Source organism: Heterocephalus glaber, unplaced genomic scaffold (assembly GCF_053883595.1).
Source record: "Heterocephalus glaber isolate CG9 unplaced genomic scaffold, H.glaber_assembly_v1.0 deba00000676, whole genome shotgun sequence".
In the NCBI taxonomy this organism is placed as follows: domain Eukaryota; kingdom Metazoa; phylum Chordata; class Mammalia; order Rodentia; family Bathyergidae; genus Heterocephalus; species Heterocephalus glaber.
Genome location: NW_028258156.1, coordinates 17,829,886 through 17,856,962, shown reverse-complemented (window position 1 = coordinate 17,856,962; position 27,077 = coordinate 17,829,886). Strand labels below are relative to the sequence as shown.

Sequence of the window (27,077 nt, the reverse complement as noted above, 5' to 3'; positions counted from 1 at the left end):
ATTCTTGAACTTCCTCTATTAAAGTAAAAGCACCTTGAAAGCAGAATCTCTGATCCATCACCCTCAGAGCACCTAACATAATGTTTTGTATGTAACAGCCATTTGGTAAATGACTCTGTGTTCTAACATACTTAGCAGTGCTTTTCAGTGTTACCTGTGCCCCAAAATGATATTCTGAGACACAAAATTAATCACAGACCTGAAATCACAGAGACGCTCAGATACGACCTTTCTACCTGAGTACACAGGAGAATCAGTACTAGGCGATGACTGGTGCTCAAGACTGATAAGCTACACCAACAAGAGCCTCTTCAAAATGCCAGATCCCTGCCATGGGTGAATGGGTGGCTGGATGACACTTCCCACAACTGCCACACACAAACACGCAGCAGAGCCACATGAGCAGTAAGGGTGCAGTCCCAAAGGAAGTGCCCCAAGGGTCCTAGCAGTCCCTGAGTTCAGACTCTCGCACTTTTGTGTCTTGGATCTCTTTAGCACCCGCTCTCTGTGCCACTGCACTGTTCGCTGCCCAGTCGTCTGATTACCTTCATCATCCTCCATCACCCAACCAATCTAGGTATCTATGTGATTTACTTTCTTGCACTTCGTTCTTTCTTGCCTCTTCTTTTTCTGCCTCCCTTTCATACTTCTAAACTTTGGTAAAAGAAAAACCCTCCGTGTACCCAAAATGCCCCTCTTCATGACAAACCAACCAAGTGCCTCAGCCCAGATGTAATGTTCAGGCCTCAGAGTCGACAGAAGCAGATGTGTTTCTTGCAGGAAGCTCTAGAACTTAGCTCCACAATTAGAGAAATTTCAAGATAAGAATTTATTCCAGTAGTCAAAAATTTTTGCTAAAACTCATGGTGTAAACATGTTCAGTTCATCAAAGCTATATATTAAAATTATTATCTGCAAATATGTTGAAGTTTCTTGATTCCTAATTTTCATTACTGGAATTTCTCCTCTTAAATAACTTTAAGCATGATACAGTGATGTCTAATGAAACTATACATGAAGTTATCTGTTATACCTAAAGTTGGGCTCAAATTCAGAAAATACAGACCTAACTATAATAAACATGTATTTTTCCATTTTTTCCAGAAGAACATCCTTTCCACTTGTATTTTGAAAACTGCATCACCTTTGCTGCGAAACACCTGTACTCCATGCCCAGTTCCCACAGAACAAGGCAGTTTAAACAGATGCTCTAGTTTTCTGACAGAGCCTGCTGTCCAGCCACAGCTGGACCGATCATGATACCCCATCCTGCTGGTCAACACTGATTTGTGTGATCCAGGCTGAATGGATCACAGCCCTTTCCCCAGGTTTTTCAAACTGAAATGAAGGCAAGAAGAGTGATCTCTCTCAGATGGTGAGGAAACTGGGCATCTTAAGGCACAAGAGCTGCCAGCAGCCATGTGTCCTGCCATATAGAGAAAGCTGGTCTGAGAGAACTAAGCCAAAATGAGCACAGACAGAACTCAGAGAGAAGATGGAACACTCTGACAGCACTCACGTCCTGCTCCAATGAACCCTAACAACTGCCACTCCTCTCCTTCTCTAGAGGACATAATAAGCACTCCAATAAGTTCCCCTTTATACCTATGGAAGTCCAAGTTACTTCCCTACAACCAGAGGCCAAGTGTTCAGGCTTGTGTTTAGATGTCCCCCCCAAACCTCATGTAGATGAGGTGGGCTTTTCCTTTTCAGAGGTGCCTGAATCTAGAGTGTGTCATGCTGGGATTAAGGACACATGATTACTAAACCACTACATGTGAGTGACTGGTTTAGCAACCCCCTAATCCCAGTAGTCTGAATAAGATAAAAGGGCAGAATAACACTGGCAAACTCTCTCTTGTTGCTTTTGCTACCTCTGGCCACCACGAACTGTTTCTCCTCTGCAAGGCTTGTCTGCCATGTCACCCCACCTTAGAGCCAGCCAATTATGGACTGAAACCTCTACAAACTGTGAGCTAAATAAACCTCACCAAGGAAATTCTACATGATATAATGGAAAAATATATATTATATAATATACAATTCATTTGAACTAAACAAATTTCCAAGGTAATAAGTTTCACTTCTTGTGGAGGTGGGACCCAAAAATACTACAGGCAATGTTAATGCACCTACAGATACCAACGCACCTAATGCAAGGCTGACATCATTAGCCCATGGACTTGCACTTGGGAATGACGTGGTTTAACACTATCTTCACTGATAATAAGACTCATCCTTTCATAAGACAATCACTTCCTTGTTAATGAAAATCATATATATTTTTAATGAATCTTCTTGGCACTTCTCACAGCCATAAACATAGGTGCTTAATAGGAATATACTGGGTTAAAAATATGAAGACTGAAATACTTGATTGCCACATGATCCTCTGGATTATTATGAGATCCAAAGTAAGGAGGTTTTGTATTCTGGAAAATTTTTTCTCATGGTTTCTACATGGTTAGGTAACAAGACAGAAGTAAAGAAACTGGAGAAATTAATGAATCTGATTCTTCATCACTAAAAGATACAAACCCATGGATGGATTCAAAGGAACCCTGGGGACCAAAATGTGGTTTGGGCTGCTATGGAGAAGGCAGTTTTAATCTGAAATGAAAAATCTGATTCAAAAGCTCTACCAAAAAATGGGTTACATTTCTCTAAAGATTAGGTATAAGACAAGGCTTTCAGGAATTCAGAAATAAAGAGGCAGGAAGTACAAAATCCAATCTGTCTTAAATGTGTTAAATTGTATTTAGAAATATGGGGCGGGGATTTAGCACAGTGGCCACATGCCTGCCTCGCAAGTGCAAAGTCCTGAGTTTGATCCCCAGTACAAAATAAATAAATAAAGTCATATATCAGTAAATCACTCTGCCTAAGTTTACTGTACTCCAGCATTTAAACATTTTTGCACTCTAAACAAGTGGTCAGTTTGCTCTGGGCTGGTGATCTGCTATGGAAGGGACCTGCAAGACAAGGTTCAGGTCAGAATACCCTGGCCAGCAGGCCCAACCATGCTCAAAGGATGCAGTCAGAACCAAATACAAAGGCAGCCCTGCCCTCAACCTTTAGCTGCATCCAAAGAGCAATCACTCTAGTAGTGTGCTGACCTTCTTTATCCCACTGACTACCAGAACTCAGTAAGGAGTCTGATTTTCAATACCATAACTACAATAAATAAGATAAATCCATCACAACTCCTTATAGCTGATGTCTATGCCCTTAATGAAGTCTAACCAAAACAAAAAGAAAACAATTAAGCTGGTCATTTTCTATATGATTTTAATTTCTCAGAAGTATATATTTCCTTATTGTTTTACAAAGCCGTTTGTCACAATGCAGGAACTTAATACATACTAATAATGAGACAAACTAAATCATATTACAAAATGCAAAGATGGCTTAACTACATGAGCTTACACAGTGAAGTTCAAAATAGCAACTGCAGATCAGTAAAATTTCCTCTAGTTCTTCCAGAAGGCTATAAAGTATTCACATATAACTTTTGGAAATCTCCACTCCAAAGTACTTCCACAGCCCTTAACTTTTTGTTTTTCTTTTCAGTACTTGCTATTGAACCCAGCGCCTTCACACTGAGCTATATCTCCAGCCTTTCTTACTTTTTTAAAATTTTTGTGGCAGGGTCCCACTAAGTCAATAAGTTGCCCAGGCTGGGTTTCAACTTGTCATCCTCCTGCCTCTCAGAGTGCTGAGATTACTGATTTATGGCACCATGCCCAGCTTACTGCACTGAATATTTTCAATCAGTAACTTCCTTAAAGAGCACAGAAGGATATCTGGGATCAGTGATCTAGACTTTTCTACAAAGTGAAAGTAGGTATTAGTAGAACAACTGACTTTGACCCCAACCCATCCTACAATTGTATTAATAAACTGACCTTGCAAGGGTACTCAAATGTAGCCATATTCACAGAAAATGGTGTCAATAAAATTTCTCAGAATCCTCATTTACAGTTCTCAGAAAGAAGCCCAAATTCAGCCTGAGAAGTATTTGATAATTATTTTTATTCACCTCTCCTCTGATTATAACAGTAGTGCATTACAATGATTTTATAAAGGAATTTAGTAAAGTGAAATTTCATTTCAATGCCTTTTTAAAACCTTTCAGTTCCCAGCATAGAAATAAGAACTACAACTCTCATTTTTGGTTCTTGAGAAACAATAAAGCCTATGCTTTAAAAACTGAAGTTGGATTCATTCTCACCTGCATGGATGCTCCTTCCACTCTTGCCACGCAGGCAACCTGGTCCAAGAAAGTCACCGCCACAGGCACTGTCACAAAGAAGCCCTTACAGAAGGACTTGAAGTATTTTTTCATCCAGCCTTGTGACTGTGCCATGCCTAGGAACACAAAAAAAGCAGGTATGAATTTATCCTCAAGAAAGGAGAAAAAAAGAAAAATAAGAATTAGAGAAAAGTAACCTTGTTTCTTAACATAGTTCACACTCATTTTTGTAACTATTAGAATAAATTTGATTTACAATCCCAAAGAAGGATACATTAATATTCAGCTTACCTCTTTTCAGTAGTTCAAGTCCACTTAAAAACACCACTGGAAAATCTCTCCCCATAAAACAATGATGTGTTATAAAAAAATAAGTAAACCTTTTTTGTTGTTGATTATTATGGTGGAGATCCTCCTTATACCTCACAGATGTTTTCTGGGGCAAGGGGAACAAGATGAAGAGTATCTCCCAGCCTCCTTTGCAGGCAAACATGACCATGTGACTAGGTCTACTTAACGACACAGCAGCAGCAGGTACACACTTTCTGGTTGTGTCTTCAAAGGGAGCTGTCCCTCCCTCTTCCTTCCGTATTTCATAAATGGATTACTAACAGTTGGTGGTAGGAACAAGAGTGGTCATCTCATGCTATAACATGAAAGCTTTACATTAAATGTGGCAAAGCAACAAAATAGAAGAACCTAGGGCCCCAACACCATGGAGGTACCATAACTGTCCTGCACTGCTTACACTCAGAAGGTTTAATGAGACATAAACCACTGTTTACCATGTTTAAACTCCTGCTTTATTGGCCTTTGCTATAGTAGTAGAACTGATCTTAGCAGGACAAAGAAATCTATGACAGAGCAGGGAAAAAAATCACTGCGTGTGAATTCAATACATATACTGATGTATATGTATTACTGATCCTCATTTAGCGCTGTAAATATTTGATTAATTTTCAGATTTTCTTGGTATCAGGAGATCCCTTAACTGTCTCATGAAATAAAAGACAAAATAGTGAGAGTTCAAATTATCCTCCTCAGGCGGGTGTGGTGGCACATGACTATAATCCAGGTGCCTGCCATGGGAGGCTGAGGCAGGAAGATTGCCACAGGTTCAAGGTCAGCCTGGGCTACATAGTGAGATTCTCTCTCTCTCTCTCTCTCTCTCTCTCTCTCTCTCTCTCTCTCTCTCTCTCTCTATATATATATATATATATATATATATATATATATATAATATATATTTTGTTTTGTTTTGTTTTTCCTCTCTATTGGAGCCAAACCTAGTACAACAGGTAAAGAACTCTCCTGGCAGAGAAAGGCAAATGGCCAGCTCGTTCACTGTCTCACTTCGACAAGCTCCATGTGCTACCCAATAATGCAAAAAGCAGGCTAAGTGAGAAGATGGCAGAGGCAGTCCACAGAAGACTCCTAATTTCTCCTTTCTTACTTGGAGTGCAAGACTAGATCAGAGCAACTGGACCATTCCTTAACACAACCAAGAGGCTCCTCCATCCTAAAGCCACATGGCGGCTTGCTCAAAAGGAAATCCAAGATTTCTTGCCCTCTTGGGAGCACATCCAGAAGGGTTGAAAAATGTAATTTAGTCTAAGCATTTGCCATAAAAGACAGCATTTCGACCTTTATTCCTAAAAGTTACACTAGGAATACAAGCAATGTTGTGATAATATTCATATTACAGAAATGAAACAAAAATAGATAAGAATAGGAGAAGGAAATAAAAAAGACTGAGAATATATGCATGAAGACAAAGGAAGAAGAGGAAGAGAGAAAATAATATGAAAAACAACTAAGTATATAGTTAAATTTTGCCCAGATGCTCACCTCTGAAGATTTTACCCAGTAAAGCATAGAATTCACACTTGACATACCAGACAGCAGGAGCATATGAGGAACGAGTATCACTACTTTATATGGCACACAAACTGCTGCAGTTATTTAGCTGCAAAACAGTTTCTTTCAAAAGCCTCTTCTCGTTTCATTTTGAGGCCTCTTTCCCTCAGAAGATATATACAATGAAGGTGACATGACAAGAGGGAACTCACAGTCTTCTGTCTCTGACAGAGCTTAAAATTCTCCAGTTATAAACTAGGACAATGGCTTTCAATGTTTTTTGACCATATCTCCATGTTTTGTAGCAACCCCGTACTCATTCACACATACACATTTACACATATCACACCAAATAAGAAATAACTAAAAGTTCTACCAAAAAGTATTTATCATCACTGTTGATGGTCTATCATTTTTAGTCTGTTTTTCATTTTTTTAAAACATTGCTAGTTGCTAGAGCTGGGATCATAAGCTCAGTGGTAGAGCATTTGCCTAGCATGTGCAAAGCCATGGGTTAAATCCCTAGAACTAAAAATAATGTAAAAACCCACCAGTTGCCAATCACTAAATTAATTTTTAAGACCCACTAAAGGTTCTCAACCTAGTTTTAACAAAACTAGTCTGTGAATATTCCAATCACTAAAATTTCCTCTAAAATTTTTACTGTATCATAAGAAAATGTAATAATCAGATATGGTTAGTTCTTAATATCCTGCTGTGGCTGCCATCAACAGGGGTTATACGCACTTATAATGAAGAATAAAATTATTTTTCTTACAGCTTTATGAACATATATTGCACATATCATTACATTCACTCAAACTAGTAATCTTTTATATATAACTGAAATAAATGTAACTGCAGACTAACTTTAGAAAACAAGCAATTTTAAAACATATTTTCATTCCAACTCATCTAACAACTATAATCTTAAGTAAAGTTGCTTATGAGTTCCTACATCTGGTATCCAAGAAAAGTGTTTGGCCCAAGGTGCTAAATGCTTCTGTGAGCAGCCTCAACCACTGCACTCCTGAAACAGTAAACTTGTTTGATATGTTTCCTTCATACACACCCAGCTTGAATATAAGTCCCTTAATAAAACTAGAGTAAATTTCTCTTCAATACCATCGTTCACCTACAATCGAAACACCCTTACTTGTCCATTTTATACATTTCGGCAAGAGATTTGATATACTTTTTCAATGGACTGTTTTACAAAGATTCCATTTATCATCTTCTACATAACTTGGCAACAGAAGAATGACTGTGGTATATTCATTAAATCAGTGTCTTCGGGACGCAAAAGAGGCATTTTCTCTTATGTTTCATTTCATTAGTTGAGTCTCTCTGAAAATGCTTCTAACTGAAGTTAGAAGTCAAACATCACTTTTATTAAATTTAAAAGTTCACTGACCTCCATATCTTTCCTTTTTAATGTTTTCCAAAGCACAAATAAACCTAAGGATTCATGACTGTAAAATATGTGAGTCCACCAATAATTTAAGTGTTCTGATGTCACAGAGAAAAAAAGTAGTTCCTGTGCTGAAGAGAAAGGAAACAATTCTAAAGTAAATATCAACTCCTCATTTACCATTTCAGTAGGTTCAAGTAGGGTAGTGTTTTCCAAGCTCGCCTTGACCAATATGCTGAAAACAGATTCCCCCCACCCCCAACACAGACCTCCAAAAAGAACACCACAGGTAATTCCCTTAATCAAGCAAGTTTAGAAAATACTGATATGTGGGTGTATAAGAAGTCTGTCGAACGTTTGCTACTTTTACACTAAGATCCACAGAATGTAAGTATAGTAAGTACTCTCTTTTCAGTTGGGATATCTGCAAGATAGAAACGAGGAATACTTTCAAATATGAAGATGCCACAGTTATGCCCAGTTACAAGGTACAGTGCAGGAATAAATAAGTAACGGGGGTGGGGGCAGCATTGGCATAAGTTGCATCAAATACACATTCCCTGAATTCTAATTCACCCTTTATTTCCAATCTATATTCTCCACACACTCCTATTCCACTCAGTCACCATGGTCCCTAGAAAGGAGAATAATAAGAGAGTCAGGAGCCCTGTAGTGGATTCCTCTCTCAGCCCATACCTAGCCATATGACCTGAACAAATCATTTCTAGGCCTCAGTTTTATCAGGTAAAAAAAAATTGAGGGGCAGGGTAGGGGGTTAGATTCTTTTTCTAATGTTCTTTCAAGGCCTAGCATTATTTCTATAATTTTTCATCATTTCTTCATCATTTTTTCCAGGACTTTGGCAGATACTAAGGCAAACACTCAAGTTATTATTGACTACAAAAAGACAATGAAGTTACCTCTTGGGTTTGAGTCTTTTTTAAATGTTGAAAAGAAAAAATACAGTGCTAGCTTTTATAAAATGACTAGTTAAAAAAGGCAGCAGAGAAGAAGAATCAGGGCAAATCATGAAACACACACACACTTTAAATACAGGTAAAGACCTGAAAGCAGCCACTCTTTCACTTCTCTTTCCCACAACTGCTCTGCTCACAGCATTGCCAGCCACCATTCCCTGGACAGCAAAGTCAGGCCCAGTGTTTTGCTACTGAGAGATCACAGAGGAGCAGTGGGAGGCGAGCCAGTCTGACAGCGTGCAGGTCCTCCTCCAAGCCAAGGGAGGAGAAGAAAAATGAAAGTTACCCTGAAAACAAACTGCAAGCAGTCACTACTTGCAAAGGCTCAAAAGAGAAGGCTTAGTACAGTCCTATCCTCTCTACACTGTGAAGGATGCCTATGTCTCGAGATAATAAAACACTGCTAAAAGATTCTAGCCACCACTTACATACTAAAGAAGTCCTAATAATTGAAGAAATGAACACTATATCTCAATGTCAAGTTGTACCAAATCAAAATTTCAAAGTACCATGGCATTTGTATTTTGATAAAGGTAAGTATGGCACTTCCTGGTCTAAAAAGCTGTCAAAGAATCACTCAGGTGATCTGGTCTTTTATGAATACTTCAAAACTACCAAACTAACAACATCTGCTGCCAGATTCCTTAAAGAAAACTTCTTTAAGCAACAACAATGTGATACTAAACTTATCTCTGGCAAAAATAGAATAATTTGTATCAGTTACTCCTTTCTTCTTGTAATGTGTGCAAGTCATGTAGGTTCAAAACTGCTCCTGAAAAAAGTATTGCTTAAGTAGTAAGCACACCTGGTTTATTGATGAAGTACTTAGACTGAGGATATTTTTAAATAAGTGCTCAGATTCACTTGAAATCATCTTTCCCACCTGGCATACAGCAGATGAAAGCCTCTTGGTGATGCTGACCTCAACTGCATAACAACCCACATTATCAGCTCCTCTCTCTCCCCTAACAATTTATTATGGCTGGATCGTGCATGAATTCATCTAAAATCATTGTGAATCTGCTTATATTTCAGCTTGTACAGTCACCAATCACTTATCCATAGCAACTAAGTCATCCCAATTATAAAAAGTATTTAAAAGTTATGTGGGAGATTTGAAGATAAGAAGAAAACAATAAGTTGCAAAGCATTATCTTATATAAAATGTAACTTTTCGATCACAATAATAAGTCAAAGGGGAAACTATCAAATCATGAGTTTCAGAGAATATAAACGCAGGAATCCAAGTAGACTTGGCATGCAATTCTTGAATCATTCTATATTTATGTATTTATTGGTCACCTACTATGTGTCCAGGAATTATGCTAAGGAATGAATAACACAGAATAGGCCACCATGCCTGCTGCCCATGCGAATGCATTTGCATTCTCTCAGTCTTAAGTACCTCCTTTGTGCTAGACACTGTGTTAAGACCCCATATATAACAAGCTATAGCACTTTCCCATTGGGACTTAAGACAAGATCATTAGAAACAAGTAAATAGCAACACATGATCAAGGAGCCACCATCTTCCATGGATCTTTTCAGCTGACCCCATTACCAATAAATTCACTCACCAAACAAAGCTTAAGTATGTGATAAACCAGAAGACACTTAGATACGTTTGACTAACACAAGGGAAAAAGTAACAACTGATGAACTACAGTCTGGGTTCCACTGGAAGATCTAGAAAAGCCAAACAATTTTTCAACGTGACACACCATTTCTGGGCCATCTTGTTTCTTTCACTTTGTAATGAGAAATATTAGAGAATATATTATGTTCTAGTACATTTTTCATTAGTATAACAAAATCCTTAAGGCAGACCACTGTATAAAAAAATGAATTTATTTTGCCTCATGATTCTGGAGGCACCAGACCCGGGTCCTCATCTAGTGATGCCCTCTCACTGACAAAGTCCTGAGGTGATACAGAGCATCTGATGGCAAAAGACAGAAACATGTATGTATGTCTCTTTCAGTCTTTCTCCTTCTTAAAGTCATCAGGAACTGAGAATGATGTGACGGTGCATGCCGTAATCCTAGCACAGGGGAGACTGAAGTAGAAGGGTCACCAAGAGTTCAAGGCCAGCCTGGGCTGCACAGTGAGTTCAAGGCCAGCTTTAACTACATAGTGGGACCCTCTCTCAAAAAAAAAAAAAAAAAAGTCACCAGGATTTATGGGGGCTAATGACCTTATCTACTCCTAGTCATCTCCGAAAGCCCACATCCTTGAGAGTTTTTTAAAGGAGAATAAAAGAAATATATGACAGTGCAGAATTATACCACAGGAATAAATTATATCATGGTCATAGGGATGGGGGTAGGTGAGGATTAAGTAAGGTGAGAATTTTTTTAAATGATGAGAAAGTTGAAAAAATGTAGATGGGTTTAAGAATAATCATTATGTTTACAACTTTTTTGGTATGTTTAAGATTTTTAATTAAAATTTTGTTAATAAAAGATAAATATATTACATTTGGCAAATCTCTTGGACAAGAAGGAAATATAATTATGGGAATAAGGGTATGCATGGCCTATTTAAGATAGGGAAAACAGTAGCTCACTAGTTTTTGGAAACCATGGGAAACAAAAATCCACAATACTTCACTAGGCCCCTCTAAAAGCTGGCTCAGACCATCCTAATCCTGAAGATTAGCCTTATCGTGTAACTCCACATAGACAGCATTTGACAGTGTTTACAAGTACGGCTCGATCTCACATTTCAGCTATAAAACTGCCACAAATTCTACAAAAACGGTTTACCATAAAAATGAACAGGACAGTGAATAGCTTTTTAAAGAATGAAAAAAAAAAATCCTATTAAATGATAACCAGTTGGGCCGAGGATTTAGCTCAGTGGCGCCTCACCTGCCTCGCAAGCACGAGGTCTTGAGTTCGATCCCGTTACCACAAAAAAAAAAAAAAAAAAAAAAAAAAAGATAACCAGTAGCAAAGGAATGCTCAGTCAGGTTTAAACTTTAACAACCCCAAAATTTGGATTCAACACTGCACTCTACATTTTTTTTCTAATTTAATCTTAAAAAGCATAAATGCTGTCATTAAACAAAAGCTAAGCACAACGTGTATTTTAAGCCAACAATGTGGCAATTTAAAGGTAGGTAACAATGAGAATATCCACAAACCAACAAAGCAATTAGAGGATTTCTGGGCTATTTCACCATAAACTTATTTCCAAAGTAATAATATTTTGAATTAGTGTAAGGAATTATTTCTAGTAACAAAAATACAGAATAACTCAGAAGACACTGCATTATTTAGTATTTGAATCATGGGTGTAATTGGCTTTTAAAAATTAAGAGAGCTTATAAATAGAAAAATCACCGTTTTATACTATAGTAGTTTACCTTAGTTTATTGAAAAGAAAGGTTTGTGTTATTATGTTTCTTTTTTGTAAGAATTTTTAAATTTTATGTCTTGTACTCTGAGTAACTACTTTGAAGATAATGATGCAAAGTATAAAAAAAAAAAAATCTCCAAAACCAAGAATTAAGACAGACAAAGGAAATAGAGAAAAGATGGTAAAATTCAAAATCTCGAAAAAGAAAAGTCAGACACAAAGTAAATATGAAAAAGATTAGAAGGTAGGCATCAGGCAATAAGCAATAGGAAAAAGTCACTAGATACACCATTTCTGAAGTAGACATCTAAGTCCAGGCTTTGCTTTCCTTACCTACTTTGCTAACTCAGATTCTGGTCTACTATTTAACATTAATTCTTACTCATTTATCTTCAACACTTTTCACAGTGACTCTATTGTTGCTTTATTTTAGAATGGTACAAGGGTCTCATTATAACTCAAAAGTAAATAGCATAAGGAATTGGGGGGTCTTTTTAATAACTTATTTTTTATTTGTACCTGTTTTCAGTACATATCATTCCTTGTGGGGACCTGGTACTTGTACATAACACATCTCAGTTATCATCTTCATCCTGTTCCCTTCTCCTCCCTCCCCTGCACCCTCAATCTCTTGAACCCCTGCCCTTTTGCAAAAGATCTCCTTGTTTCCTATTATCTATCTTTTATCTTGTTCTTTATTTACACTCTGGGTTTCTCATATAAGAAAATTCATGCAATATTTAAACTTGTGTATCTGATTTATTTCACTTAACATTATGGTCTCGAGGTGCATCCATTTTCCTAAAATGACTCAAATTTATCCTTCTTTATGGCACAGTAGTACTCCATTGTGAGCAAATACCACATTTTCTTTATCCATTTATCTGTTGGTAGACATATAAGTTGCTTCCAAGATTCAGATATTATGAATTGTACAGCTATAAAAACAGGTATGAACATATCACTGTGATATGAGGTCTTTAACTCTGTTGGGAAGATACCTAAAAGGGGACTAGCTGGGTGAAATTTCTAGTTTTAGGTTTTTTTGTAGAATCGCCACCAAAGATTCTCACATTCTCACCAAAGATGCACAAGGGTTCCTTTCCCCCCACAGTCTCACCAGCATTTGTTATCAATTTGATATCTTGATGATATCGATTCAAGTAAGATAAAATCTGTGTTGTTTTTTAAAGTTTTTATTTATTAGTACATGTTTGTAGTACACGATGTTTACATTCCTTGTGGGGAGTTGGTGCATGTGCACATACATCTTAATTCCTTTTCTCATGCACTTCCCTTCCCTCCCTTCCCCTTCCTTCCATCTCTTGGTTCCCTCCCCCTGTGACAATCATCTATCTCCCTATTATCTATTTCTTATTTTGGTCTTTATTCTTTGGGTTCTCATATAAGAGAAACCCCCAGGGCCAGGGATTTAGCTCAGTGGTTCTGCCACCTGCCCTGCAAGCACAAGGACCCAAGTTTGATCCCCAGCACCAAAAAAAAAGAGAGAGAAACCCCCAGTGTTGTGTTTAGTTTGCATTTCTCTAATGGCCAGCAATGTTGAACATTTCTTCAGGTGTTTGTTGGCCATTTGTACTTCTTCTGAGAAGCATCTATTCATTTTACTTGCCCATTTTTTTATTGGATCTTTAAAAAAAAGGATCCAGAGTATCATCAAAATTCTCTTACCCCTACTTTTCTGCTTTAAATATGTTGCTTTCTTTGCACAACTGCAAACCAATGTAAATGAATAATCCAAATTCAAACTCAAATTCACATCAAGAGATAAGGGCCAATACCATGACTTTGCCCTTGAGTAGGGTTGGGATTAGGGAGTTGGAAGGTTTCTCAAAACAACCAAGGCCATTAGACCCCAAAGGGACAAAGATAGCATGGGAAGATCACAAAAAAGTGGGATTGAGAATTATGATATAACTAGCAAACATTTGGCCAACTCAGGGACTGCTACTATTTTTTATAGAATGAAAAATATAAAAATTAAAAACACAGGCTCTAGCAGCAGGGAAGCACATTAGGGCTCTGATTACTCTGTCAAAAATAAACGCTGTCCAAAGTATAGTTGGAAGATTTGGAAGGCTGCCCAGCCCATCTACAGCAGCTGCAAGTCCACAGGGAGCTCAACCAGCAGTGGTGCAGGCTCAGTGCTAGGTAAATATGCTAGCCATGTGAAGAGATGTACGCAATTTAGGTGAAAGCAATGATAAAACCTCCTCTGGAATGAGTGGCTGGGGTCCTTTAAACTTAAAAGTACATGTATATATGCATGCATACACTTGTTCAAATGGCAATAAAGGCCAAGGTGGAAGGAAGGAATAAATGCCAGCCAAGAGGCCATAGTACAAAGAAGCTCATACTGTGCAGCCTAGAGACAAAGGCAGATGGAGCACAGCACTACCCAGACTCAAGTGTCTGCTGCACAGAAAGTCCAGGGATTATATCGAGCCTCTGGTGAGCATCAAGCATATGGGGCTGGGATGTTATTTAGATTGTTCCCCACACATAAATGTCTTTTTCTGATTTCCACATACTTACCCATATATTAGAAGATACTGGTTCAACTACCTGTAAATTTTTTTATATCTGTGAATCTTCATCAACATGCAATGTTCTTAAGTTACTATGCATCTGTCAATCAAAACATTCAAAACTGCTCACTGAAGCAAAAAATGTTGTGAAGCAATTTTTAAGAATGCTGTAAGCAGGCATGTGCAATGAAATACAACAATCCCAACTATCTAATTCCAATGAAACATAGGAAACTACAGAAATAAAACAACTTAAAATGTCACCTGATTTATTATCAATATTACTTTATATAAGTATTTTAGATACTTGACCACTAAACTAGACAGTGGCTTTTCAAATACAGTAGAGCACAGCATTATGTGACATTCTATCAGAATAGGACTCTTCAATGTAACAAAAATTATGATACCAGCACAGAAATAAATAAATATGTATATAACAAAAAGAAATCTTGGTAGTTTTACAATGGCTATACATTCTTTATTTTTTCATGTAAAAATGCATTTTTTTATTTTATGAAAAAATAAAACAAATTTTCATAACCAAATAAGAGAATGACAGTAGTTATTACATTGTGTCTCATTATCTTCAAAGCAGTACTCAATACAAGACATAAACCAAAAAGATTCTTACAAAAAAGAAATAGATAACACAAACTTTCAACAAATTAAGATAAACTTCTAGTATAAATAAAACAAATTAGCACATATATTAAAATATTTTTTAAAGCAATGGAGTATGTAATTTGGAGAAGTATGTAACTTCTCCCTACTTCCTATTTACCTGTCTTTTATTTTGCCATTTTATATACATATGTTCTCACAAAAGAGAAGCCACACAATATTTGAGCTTGTGTGTCTGACTTATATCACACATTTTACAGGTATATTCTTCAAAACAAGGAGACTAATTGCACGCCCATTTACAATGGACTGTACTTACTTTTTTCTAGCCATTACATAGAAAGGGATATTATGCAACTTCTGAGGCCAGTTTCTCTCTAGCCTTTTTCTCCTTTCTCAGATCACTACCTCTGTGGAAGCCAATACACCCTGTTACAAGGTCACCCAGCAGAAGTCTATGTGAAGGAGGCCAGCACCCACCAGCCATGTGAGTAAGCTGGTTCCAAGACAGATTCTGCACGCTGAGGTAAGCCTTTTCATAACTATAGCTTGGCTTGAAACCTTAAGTTTAACCTTAAGTAAAGACCCTGAACCAAAACAGTGCAACTGAGCTACTCCTATATTTCTGATGCATGGAAACTGTGAGAGGATAAATATTTTAATTCACTAAGTTTTGGTATAATTTGTTTAGAAGAATCAACATAATATTGAACTCAGAAAAAAGACCCAGTGACATAAAGAAGCATGGTATGGTACATGCCAAAGACAACATTCACATTATGAGGAAAGGGAGTTAAATTAGCAAATGATGTTGAAACAGCTAATCACAATATGAAGGGGAAAGGCAGTCTTTTAAGGGTAGAAAGAGAATATTTTACAAAACCTAGAAAGCAAACTAAGAAAATTACAAACAGAAATACAAGACCTGTGGAAAACAATTAAGAGAGCAAACTTACAATCAATTAGATGATGGTGGAGCCAAGCTATAGAGTAAAAGCACAGAAAATCTATTAATTGAAGTAAAATAAAATTTCCCCCATTTTGGAAATGATAGAGCTATCCAAGTGGAGGAGACAGTCAGTACCTCAACTAGACATGATGTTACAGTTTAGATCAAGAATGACCATCCGCACAGAGGGGGGGTTCTCTCCTGTGCTCTGAAGCAGCATTTTTGGAAGGTACCTGAATTTCAGAGTTACTATACATGACTTGCTGTTAGGAGTTGGGGCCTGGGTAGATGCAGATCCCAGGGGACATGACTGGAAGTGTATATTCTTCTCCTGGCTTCTCCCTTCGCTCTCTGCTTCCTGACCACCATGACATGGTGAGCATCTTTCCTCTGTGGCAGGCCCTTTCCCACCATGCTGTTTCTGCATTTGCACCTGCAACTGAACTGAAACTTCTGAAATTGTGAGCCAAAATAAACCTCTTCTCTGTTAAGTTGCAGGCAGTGCATACTGTGTCCAAATTATGAAGAAAATAACTAAGACAGATTTTGGTACCAGGAGGAGTGGGCTTATTGCCAAGACTATACCTGATCATGTGGCTTAAAAGCCTTCAGAACTTATTCATGAGAGGAGTTCAGAATGGTCTGGAGATGCCCTAAAATGCTATAATCTCCGCTTGATGGGAAATTCCGATCAGAGCTCAAAAGACCAGAATGCTCATAGAAATGCAGACAGTAAAGTCCAGGCTCAGGAGCTGGGAACAAAGACTCCATGGGCAGCTGGACTCAAGACCACGTGTGTTAGGCTCTGGCAGAAAATTTGTGTACATATTTTTCATGCCTGGAGTCTTTGCAGGAGACTGAGATTAAGGATAGCGGACTGATGAATCTGGCAGAAGAAATTTCAAGACAAAGCAACACTGAGGTTGTGGTATGGGTACTGCTGAGGGCTTTTAGCAAGGTCTGTACTAAAATCAGAAGCAAAAGAGCCCATTTGAAAAGTTTTCAGTTTCACCAGAAAGGAAATACCTGCAAAACTGAAGCAGAGGCAAGCATCCTTGCTAAAAAGATTTGCATTAAAAAGGACAATAAGAAAGATGCCTCAAGGGTGCTCAGAAATCAGCAAGACATTGCCCTGCCCAAACTCAAGGGTGCAAAAGTGAAAGACTTTGTGAAGAAATCCCCTGGTCTCCTTGCTCTAGAGGGGCCACTTCGGGACCTGGTTCCCAGAGTTCATCCATCCAGGCATTCCAAGGCTATTACAGCCATGATCCAAGGACTTAACACTACTGCTCTAGCTGGTGGCAAACCTTGGCAGCATCTGTATGGTTCTGGTTTTATAGGCATGCAGAACACAAGAGTTGTGAGGCCAGAGTTTTCCACTCAGATTTTAGAGGAAGCCTGGGAAACTAGGCAATGTGTTGCTAAGAGGGTAGTACATGAAATTGCAAGAATAAAGCTAAAAGTACAGTAGAGACTCCAGGAAGTTAGAGATGCTGGAATGTGGAATATCTGGTGTTAATTTTTTGGTGACTCTTAGAGATAGACTAAATACATTTACATAAAAAGATCCACCTGAGTCTTTTGGGGTCCAAGGGAAGCATGTCATGGTTTTGATGAAAAATGACCCTTCAAAACTCTCATGTGATAGGGGAGGTACTTTAGGAAGGTGATAGGATCATAGGGGACTATACCTGACTTGGATCTGTTTACAAGCTTCCACTGGTTTCCAATAATCTATTTCTTGTCTTATTTTCCTTATGGGACCTTAATTTTTATGGGATGATATTGCAGAATTAAAGACTTTCAGAATGCACAAATGGCATTAATAGTAGAAATATTTTATTCATTATCATTAGTAATAGTATATAATGATTGGACCCTTGTAGATTTTTTAATACTACAAAAGTGAAGGGAAGGAGAAAAAGGAAAAGAGGAAGTGGGGAAGGAAGAAACGGAATGAGAAGAAAAACTTTACACTTCATTTTTGCTTAAGTGATAATTTCTAGTGAAAAAAATTAAATGCAAAGCAAAATAGCCTCATTTTCTTAATTTATACCACATATTTTGATATCTATAATGTATAAAAAATGGTCTTTGTTCCACTAGACACTAAAAATCTAAAACAGAGAACTAAAATTATCAATTAAAAAAGGGGACTGATCCAATTAAATTTAGAACAAAGTATCTATACAGATAATGAATATTACACATTGTTCTTTGAATTATTACAGCCTTGTGTTTTGATTAAAGGGGCCATAACAATGAAGAAAGATTTTATAAAGGTGAGAGGCAATCAGGGGTGTTATAGAGAGACATTCTGCAGTATTCTATATTCTCTGATCCTTCTACACTCAAAGAATGACTGTCATCCAAACAGCTGCCCCACAATCAACATGGTAGTTGGCCAAAGTGCTCTCTCCTGAAAAATAACAAATCATTCTAACTTCCTCTCACTTGAATTCTTCCAATTATTCCCCATTTCCCAGAGCATAACACAAGGCTGCTTAGATTTCCAAAATTAAATATGATTAGATACCTGCTCTTCCATTTCTATTCTTTTATTAGTATATCATACACCAACTGATAGCTGTTGTGTCAACTTGAATAAGAAATGCCCAACTGGGCTGGGGATTTAGCTTAATGGTGCTGCTGCCTGCCTCACAAGTGGAAGGTCCTCAGTTCGATCCCTGACACCAAAAAAAAAAAAAAAATGCCCAACTAATTGGATCAGCATAGTTCTGGGAGTTGCTGAATGGATTTACTGAAGACAGAAGACTCACCCTGGGTGTGAGTGGCATCAACCAAATAGACTTGTAGCCTAAACGGAATAAAAAGGGGAACGAAGAAGAAAGACTTGCTTCTGTTTTGTTGGAGGAGCTCCAGTCTTCACTTTCACCTTGGAAGTCATTTCCTGGCTTCCAGTGCAGACCCTTTAGTCTCCTGATACAGACTCACACGGGACACTCCAGTGAGCTCCAGCCCTTTCCCTTTTGACTGGATTCTTCAGAGCCAGCACGCAGAGAGCCCTTTTGCACTTTTCCACACCTGACTATGTGGGCGGCCACTGTAAGCTTAGCTTGTAAATACTAATATATTTATATATTTTTTATTAAATCTGTTTCTCTAGTGAGCACTGACTGATAAACCAACCAAACCCAGCCACATGTAATTTCTGGAATATGCCATGCTTATACTTGTCTGTGGGCCTTTATACATGCCCTCTCTTACATCTTCATCACTCCTCACAAATTGTTTTGGACAACTATTACTCATCCCTCAGGTTAGCTTAGATGTCACTCTACCAAGAAGTCTGTATTAGATGTCCTTGCCATGTATTCCCATGATACCCCATGCTTTTTCTCATTCATACTCCCAATTGGCTGCAGATTTTGAGAGCAGACACTCTCGTTCCCCATCATATTTCATTTTTATTGAAGAAAATAATAAATCACTTCCAATAATTTGTTACTAAAAATAATTTTTAAACATTAAATATTTTGGCTCCTGGGTGCAGTGACACAAATCTATAATCCCAGCTATTCAGAGGCTGAGACAGGATCATCACAAAGTCAAGGCCAGGCAGGGCAACTTAGTAAGATCCTGTCTTAAAATGAAATAATAAGGATGTGGGATGCAGCCCAGTGCTAAAGTGCTTGCCTAGAATGCACAAGGCCCTAGGTTCAATTCTCAGTACTTTGGTAAGGTAACTTCATAACTTCCTGTCCATATAGTGTACCTACATCATAGTCAGAAGCTGATGATGTAAAGACATAAATTCAGAGAAAGGCGCTGCCTAACCATATGCAAAAAATTTTGTGTCTGTAGTAAGTATGTGTGATAACTATCCTTCTCTCTCAAAGTTTTCATAGTTGAAGATATTTATAGAGAAAGTGTTTTTAATTATCATATAATCTGTGTGTACTGAAACATATATACATATATTGGACTTTAAGAAGTTGATTTTTTCCAGTAAATCATAGCACAGCACTCTTGTTTAAAGATAATAAAGATTACAAGGATCAAGTAATTTTCATAACACATTCAACTGCAAGGCATTGAGAACTTTAATTAAGTTTTTACCAAGTATTTAACTTGTTTTTCCTTAAAAGTGATTTCTTTCAACCTGTGCTCAGTGGTATCTGAAATTCCCCAAATGCTCAAGAGCTATAGGGGGCAGGCACTCAGCAGAGCTGAGCCCCAACCCCTGCCTCTCTCACAGCCACTCTGCTTCTCTCTCTCTCTGTCATTTTCTTTGTTAAAAATGAGATTCTTTGAAGAGGGGTTCACCACCTTAAAATAAGAGTAAGAAAAGCAAAAAGGTTAAAAACCAATGCCTTTAAGAATTAATGGTAGACTGAGGTTTGTCATGTAATTCATGCCCTAATTTCTTTCTTATTTCTTGATTAGATTAAATTCATCTCTGTCAGGCTCATAGGCCCTTATTTGTGACAAAATGAAAAATACCATTTGAATCCAAAACATAGGTTTTGAAGAATATATTTATTCTCAGATGCAGCTATTTCTAAATTTATTTATCTTATGTTTAATGGCATTATTTATGTGCCAATCTTCAAGTTAATGATTTATAACAAAGAACACCACAATAATTTAACTGAACAACAGAAAAGCCCACTGTAAATCCCACCTGCTGCTGTTTATATATTGTAGACAAATATCCTATTTCACTTTAATAACTGCTTAGTAAAAAGGTCACCTTAAAAGGAAAGATCCACCAAACTCACATTGCATTAGCAGTTTTAGCTACTTTGCAATCAAGAAGCTGAATCCAGGGTGCTTCAGTGTGCAGTGTTTAGAGGACCAGTGGGGAGAGCTCAGCCTGCCAGTGAGCACACTGAGGAGCGAGGAGCCCGAATGGGATTCCTCCAACAGAAACCTGTCACCATCCTGTGCACCACAGCACGGAAACTGTGGAAAGGCACTCACTCACTGAAGTCAGGGGAACAAATGCAATCAAGGCCCAGGTCTGTAACTTAAGTTGGGTGAATCCCAAACCTTTAAGGCTGCATCATATACTGATGACACCTACTGAGCTGAGAAGCCGGCATTTTCATCTCTTTGGGGAAACCTTACACAAGCCTTCTGACCCATGGTCCTCTCTTCTACCTCCAAACTCCTCTTGATACACTGGCCACACCCAAATTAAACACTCACTATGTTGGTTTTACACATACTGTACGCCCGTTCTTTCCATATCGTCACATCTCATTCTTTTCTCTAGAGAAATTTCTTAGAATTTTGCTAAGCATTTGCAGGTGCTAAATAAATGTACCTGGATGCTTAACTGTACATATGATTTATATTACTATTCATTTATAATATTTATAGAAAAAAGTTTGGTGTGATTGTGTAAGACACTCCATTTGCTTAAATGTCAGCCAGATTATAAGGGAGAAAATTAGTGCCCAGGTCCAACTGAGAGCCAGCCAGTTGTACTGAGAGCCAGCAATCCATTTGATACCAGTACCTCCATGTACCAAGTACCCATTCCCTTTTAGGGCTACACCATTTTTTTCTGCTACACATATTCAGAACCAAATTAGAAATCAGAGACTTGATTCAAGTCCAAGCTATGACTCAGAGTACACAATTAACTTCACCTATCTAAACAGACTAACTCCAAGGTTCTTTGCTCCAACTATGGATGATTCTATGAGTCTAACTCCATTTCTTGCATGTGACAATGTGCCTATCATCCTCATTCTCACTGGGCTCACACTCCAAGAGTATTTTATTTCTGACTTCTGCTACAAGGTCAACATATTAGTAAAATCATGTCCATATCTTCTAATAATTACTGTTAAATTTCATGTCTCATCTTTGCTTAATACCTGCAATCATTTATTAAAAACCCATGTTAAGTGGCTGGCTGGGTAGCAAGGGAGAAGATATATTCGGGAAAGCTTCTAGCACAGTATATTCATGCTTTTAGCAACACAGATAAGTATGACTCCATTTGCAAATAAACACCAATAGTAATAAATAAATTTAAGTTATTTTTATACTAGCAACCAAACAATGTTCTTTTCATTTTAATCAACAGCCTAGTGGCCCTAAGAATAATCCTGGTATCTCCCATTTTGTAAGAAACATTTTTATTATTATCTCATCAACATCAAATGATATTAGTGTCACAATGACTATTACAGCAAATGGCTTAGAAAGAAAATCTAGAAACAATTTTGATAGGTTTTAGTGTACATATGTGCTAGATAAAAATATATGAGCCACACAGAAATTTGAAGCAATTTAAATTAGTATCTATCAGTTTTGAATAATTAAGCTTTTCAGAACCTAATGTAGCTTTATTCTGCAAAAAACTCAGTCTGTCACCCAAAGACCTTTCCCTAGCCAAGTAATTTGTTATTCAACTAATTAAAAAGAGGCAATTTTACTTCTTCATATCAAGCAAAAACAGCCATAATCAAATCACACAAGGAAAGTCAGTTTTTAAAGAGAAATGTAGGTATCAGAATCTTTCAGGAAATATTTAAAATTTTATTTTTCCTGGACCAAAAATATATCAACATTTTGCTACATTTTGGATGCTAACATCAGTATAATTATTAAACAGTCATATAAAAACTTCTGACTAATAAGACAGTGAGATTTTGTTTCTTTTTTCATAAAGATAGTGATCGGCCATTAACAAAACCTGTCAAAATTATTATTCACAGTTATGATCAAATCTACAAACTCAAAAGAAAACATTAATTGGAAAAAGAAAAAAATTATAAATTAACAATTTTACTGTAAAACCAAGGAAATAAAATTTCAGGGTAGTAAAAGATTATTCATTTTGTGTTATCTAAAATATTACCTCACAATGTTAAAGAGAGTAAAATAAAATATTTTGTATCTGGGCATGGTGGCACAGGCCTGTAATCCCAGGAATATGCTCAGGAGGCTGACCAAGAAGGATTGCAATGAGTTCAAGGCCATCCTGGGCTACAGAGGGAGTTCAAGGCCAGCTTGAATTACAGAGCAAAACCCTGTCTTTAAAAATTTGTTTTGTTAATCTCATTACTTCATTTAACTCCTGCACTTATCCTGTTTTTGTCCCCATCTTTAAAGATATAAACTGATGCTCAGGGTGCTTAAATGATATTCCTAGGGTCACACAGATAGTAAATACTAGAGTTGAACCCAGATTACCTGACCCTGTAGCCCACGTATTTAGAGACTATTGTAGCTGCCTCCCAGTTATTCATCACTCCCAGTAAATTTCACTACTCTCAATAAACACAGGGCAGAATGAGTTATTGATTTCATAACTGCTACTGCAGTATTCATGTGCAACTTAATTGAAAAAGTGTACTGGATGGACAATTCAATCTACCATGTAAAATGTAAACATTCAAGTCTTCTTCAAATGAGAAGTAGAAAAGTACTAAATCTATATGCAATATCAATTAATGGAAAAATATAATTAGTGTTGTCTTTGGATTTAACAAGTACTGAAGACCCTTATTATCAAGCTGTCCCTTCAGCCATCTCAATTGCCTTTTAGAAATAAAAATTTCAGGGCTGAAACAAAAGTTGAAAGCTATGTGTATCCCAAAACATTGTGTCCTTTTCCAATTTCCCTGCTACACTTATTACCTGAATCTTTAAACACTCAAATAGGAGTTAAAACAATTCAATTATATGTATAAAATGTAAAACAAGAAACGCCAGAAAATCAATGTGACCTTTGAAGTGGAAGGTTTCTCACAACTATGTAGTTAATACTAGAAAAACATCTTACATGTTTAAAGCATCTTAGGTTTCAAGCTTAATTTTCATGTGTAATAGTCTCAGCAAATATGAAAGCAAATATAGCATAAAGCACTTAAAAGTCAAACACATTTTAAAAGTCAAAGTTTAATTAAGCTTAAGCTATGACGTTTCCTGTAGTAGTTACCTTACCTCCTAAACGTCCTATGTTAATGTGCTCTTTTCCAATACAAACTGATAGAACCATCACTACCCTACACAGTCACTTCCTGCAATTAGTAGTACCCATTAGTATAACACACTAATCCTCAATTTGCCCATCTTAATTTGAGAACAAAAATATGTATTGTTCACCTGGGGATACAGCAGTGCCAGCAGCAGTGCAGCACTTGCCTAGGAGTGCAAGACCCTGAGTTTGATCCCTGGGACTGCAAAAAAAAACACAACAAAGTGTGTATGCTCTGTGTGTGTGTGTGTGTGTGTGTGTGTGTGTGTGTCACAAAGCTAAGCCTCTCTCAGGGCCAAGGCCATTAATTAATCCCATGGCACTTGCCTCAACATGTTTTCTAACCAGCCAGACTCAGTGAAAAACACTTTGTATATGCATGTGGTACTAGGGTGAACCTAGGGCCTTTGCACTGAGTTATGTGCCAGCCTTTTTTTTTCCTTATTTTGAGTTAATAAATTGGCCAAGCTGGGTGTGAACTTGTGATCCTTTTGCCTTAGTCTCCCAGAGTGCTGGGATTACAGGCATGCCCCACCATGCTCTGCTCAAAAACACTTGTAACAAACATAAAAGTTGAATAGCTGGTACCATAAAATTAAATTTCATATAAGAACAAATGTTGCCTTTAGATCTAATCATAATTTGATAAAAGTGAAAGATATGCAAATCAATACTAACAGATGTCAAACTTCCCCAAACCAAATCCTACTTCAAATAAATCACCACTTTTACATTTTTTAAATTCCAAAATCAAATACCAATACCTGAGAATATATCCTTCTTTCTCCCTTTGATTATATTAAGAATTTCAAACAAAAGTTAAAAAGAAAATACTTTTCTTAGACTTTTTTCTGCACCTTTCCTAATAAGAGAGAAAAATTCTCAAGACAAATGAACTCTGAATCCCACCCTACCCACCTTTATTAAATAGTAGGGGTCCATGCCTCCTATTGAAATAGTACAGAACTCAAAGAGACCAAGGAAACAAACTGAGCAGTCTAATACCTAGCTAAAGGGCAAATTTCACCCTTAAAATTGAGTATAGTTCCAATCACCTCTGTGAATTCAGCTGGAAGGTTACAGCATAAAGAGACAAAACAGTAAAATATCAACGAAGAAACTAAATTAGCTCACCTGTCACAGAGAAAATCAATAAGGTCCAATGAATTTATATGTGCAGATATATTTAGGGAAAACTTTGGAACAAAATGTCTTTAGCTTTTTGTGTACTCAATATATTCTGCCCCACTGGCTGCAGAAATCAAAGAAAAGATGGCAGAGAGCAAATAGGACCCAGAGCAGCAACACAAGATGAGAGCTCTTGGGAAGATTACATTAAACATACATAAACCTGATATATGTGGGCTTTTTATTCGGAAAGGACTGTAACTAAGTATAAAATGGCCAGAATTAGTATGGTAAGAAAAAACACAGAGAATTAAGGATGACTGAAAGTGGTTCACATCCCAAAGAAAACAAAAATGAGACAAACTCAAGGCGGAAAAGGACAAAAAATTCCAAATAAGACAAAAACCTCAATGCTCTTTCCCATTCTGAGAGAAGCAAAATAAAGTACTGAGATAGGGTACAAGAAATAAAGACAGCTGGAAAGAAGACAAGAAAACTCAAAACTGAAAATTGTACTTTTAAGAAGACTACAATTTCTGGGGTCCAGTCAAAGTTGCCCACAGAGATCCACAAAGGCATTCCCTTGGTTAAATTTGCAATAAGTCCATAAACTGGCAGAAAAAAAAAAAAAAAAAGTAAAGACCAGGAGCCTGATCCTAAAATAAAGGAACAGGTTAAGAGAATTCAAATAATGCTTAAATTATTCACCTTAAAAAAAATAACCTGGGCTCATGCCTGTGAGATAGGCCAGTATCCTTCTCAGGGGTGGCCACCTTCTCTGGGGTTTCCAACCCCTGGGGCTGGAGAGGAAGATAAATGTTCCCAGTTCCAGGACACAGTGAGGGGGTTCTCTCTCTTCTCTTCTCCCCCCTCCCCCGAGTGTATACTTTCAAATTTCTGCCTAATAAGTCCCTTACATCTCATACTGAAACATCCTGAAAATTCATTTTCCATGATGGAAGCCAGCAAACCTGCAAACTTACTCCACAACATGGGTGGGTTAGAGTTCTTCTCTCCACTTCTTGGACCCTGTCTGCCGAAAGTGCAACACCAAGAACAAAAATATCTAAGGAAGGATGGAAGAAACAAGATAAGTAGAAAGGAGACAAGGAAAATCATATCCTGAAATTATACTTTCAAGAAGACTGCAGCTTCAGGACGCAAAGTTACTCGAGGTCATCCAATACATGCACTGCATAGGCTGTTTATGCTTCTTAGGCTTTGGGGTTCTGTATGTTTGATTTTGGCTTGGGGGTTTTTATTTATTCTTCCAGGCCCATCACATGCAAAGTCCATTAAAGATACTATAAGTCTATGAAGTAGCTCAGTAGACAAACTAAAGGACAGAAACCTGACCTTAAGATAGAGAAACAGAGTCAAAGGTTTTTAGGAACCTTTGGAATGTTTTTAGGCATAACATCTTCAACAACCCATCTTTAGAACAAAACAAAGAAGGAGCAAGTCACAGCCCATGATGAAATGACACAGCAAGCCGCCATCTGGCCACAGCCATCCGCCAACTTGAAGCCAGCTGTACATGCTGCTTCCCCTTGGCACAGGGCAGCAGAGGTAGGACTAACCGACCAACCTGATCCTGGACAAGGCCAATGGCCAGGGAGAGGGGGTAAGCCCAGAGAGCCAGTACAGAGAAAGTACAGACCTCGCCAGCAGCTTCAAGGACTCCAGTGTTACCCTCCCAAAGTGACTGAGCAAAAGACAACCACAAGAGACTGCTGCAGGGAAGGTGCAGGCTAGACACAGATCCCTAAGAAGTTTAAACTCTGGCCAGGAAGGACATGGGCCCTGGCCTTGGTAGTGAGAAACCAGACACAGTGAGTGTTGATATTAAGTCCAGTCTGCTTGACCCCTCATCCCATGGCCTACATCTATCACAGGGCAGAGGGCTGATTGCTTTCTCCATCTACCAACACGGGCAAGGACGAGCCCCAGCTTGGCCAGTTCCCACAGTCTGGGGTGAACAAACAGAGCAACCTCTCATACAGGGAGAGATCT

The 27,077-nt window shown here is 37.7% G+C and overlaps 1 protein-coding gene across 2 annotated transcripts in view; it reads right to left on the bottom strand.

Annotated features, from left to right (window-relative positions):
- The window catches only part of Immp2l (inner mitochondrial membrane peptidase subunit 2), a 903,239-nt gene that overhangs the window by 859,269 nt on the left and 16,893 nt on the right, over positions 1–27,077 (bottom strand). For both annotated transcript variants that reach the window (XM_021253899.2, XM_087206453.1), the window contains exon 3: positions 4,232–4,368. In XM_021253899.2, coding sequence (XP_021109558.1) covers positions 4,232–4,366 — 135 coding nt within the window. In that variant the 5' untranslated portion in view covers positions 4,367–4,368. The remainder of the gene's footprint in view (positions 1–4,231; positions 4,369–27,077) is intronic.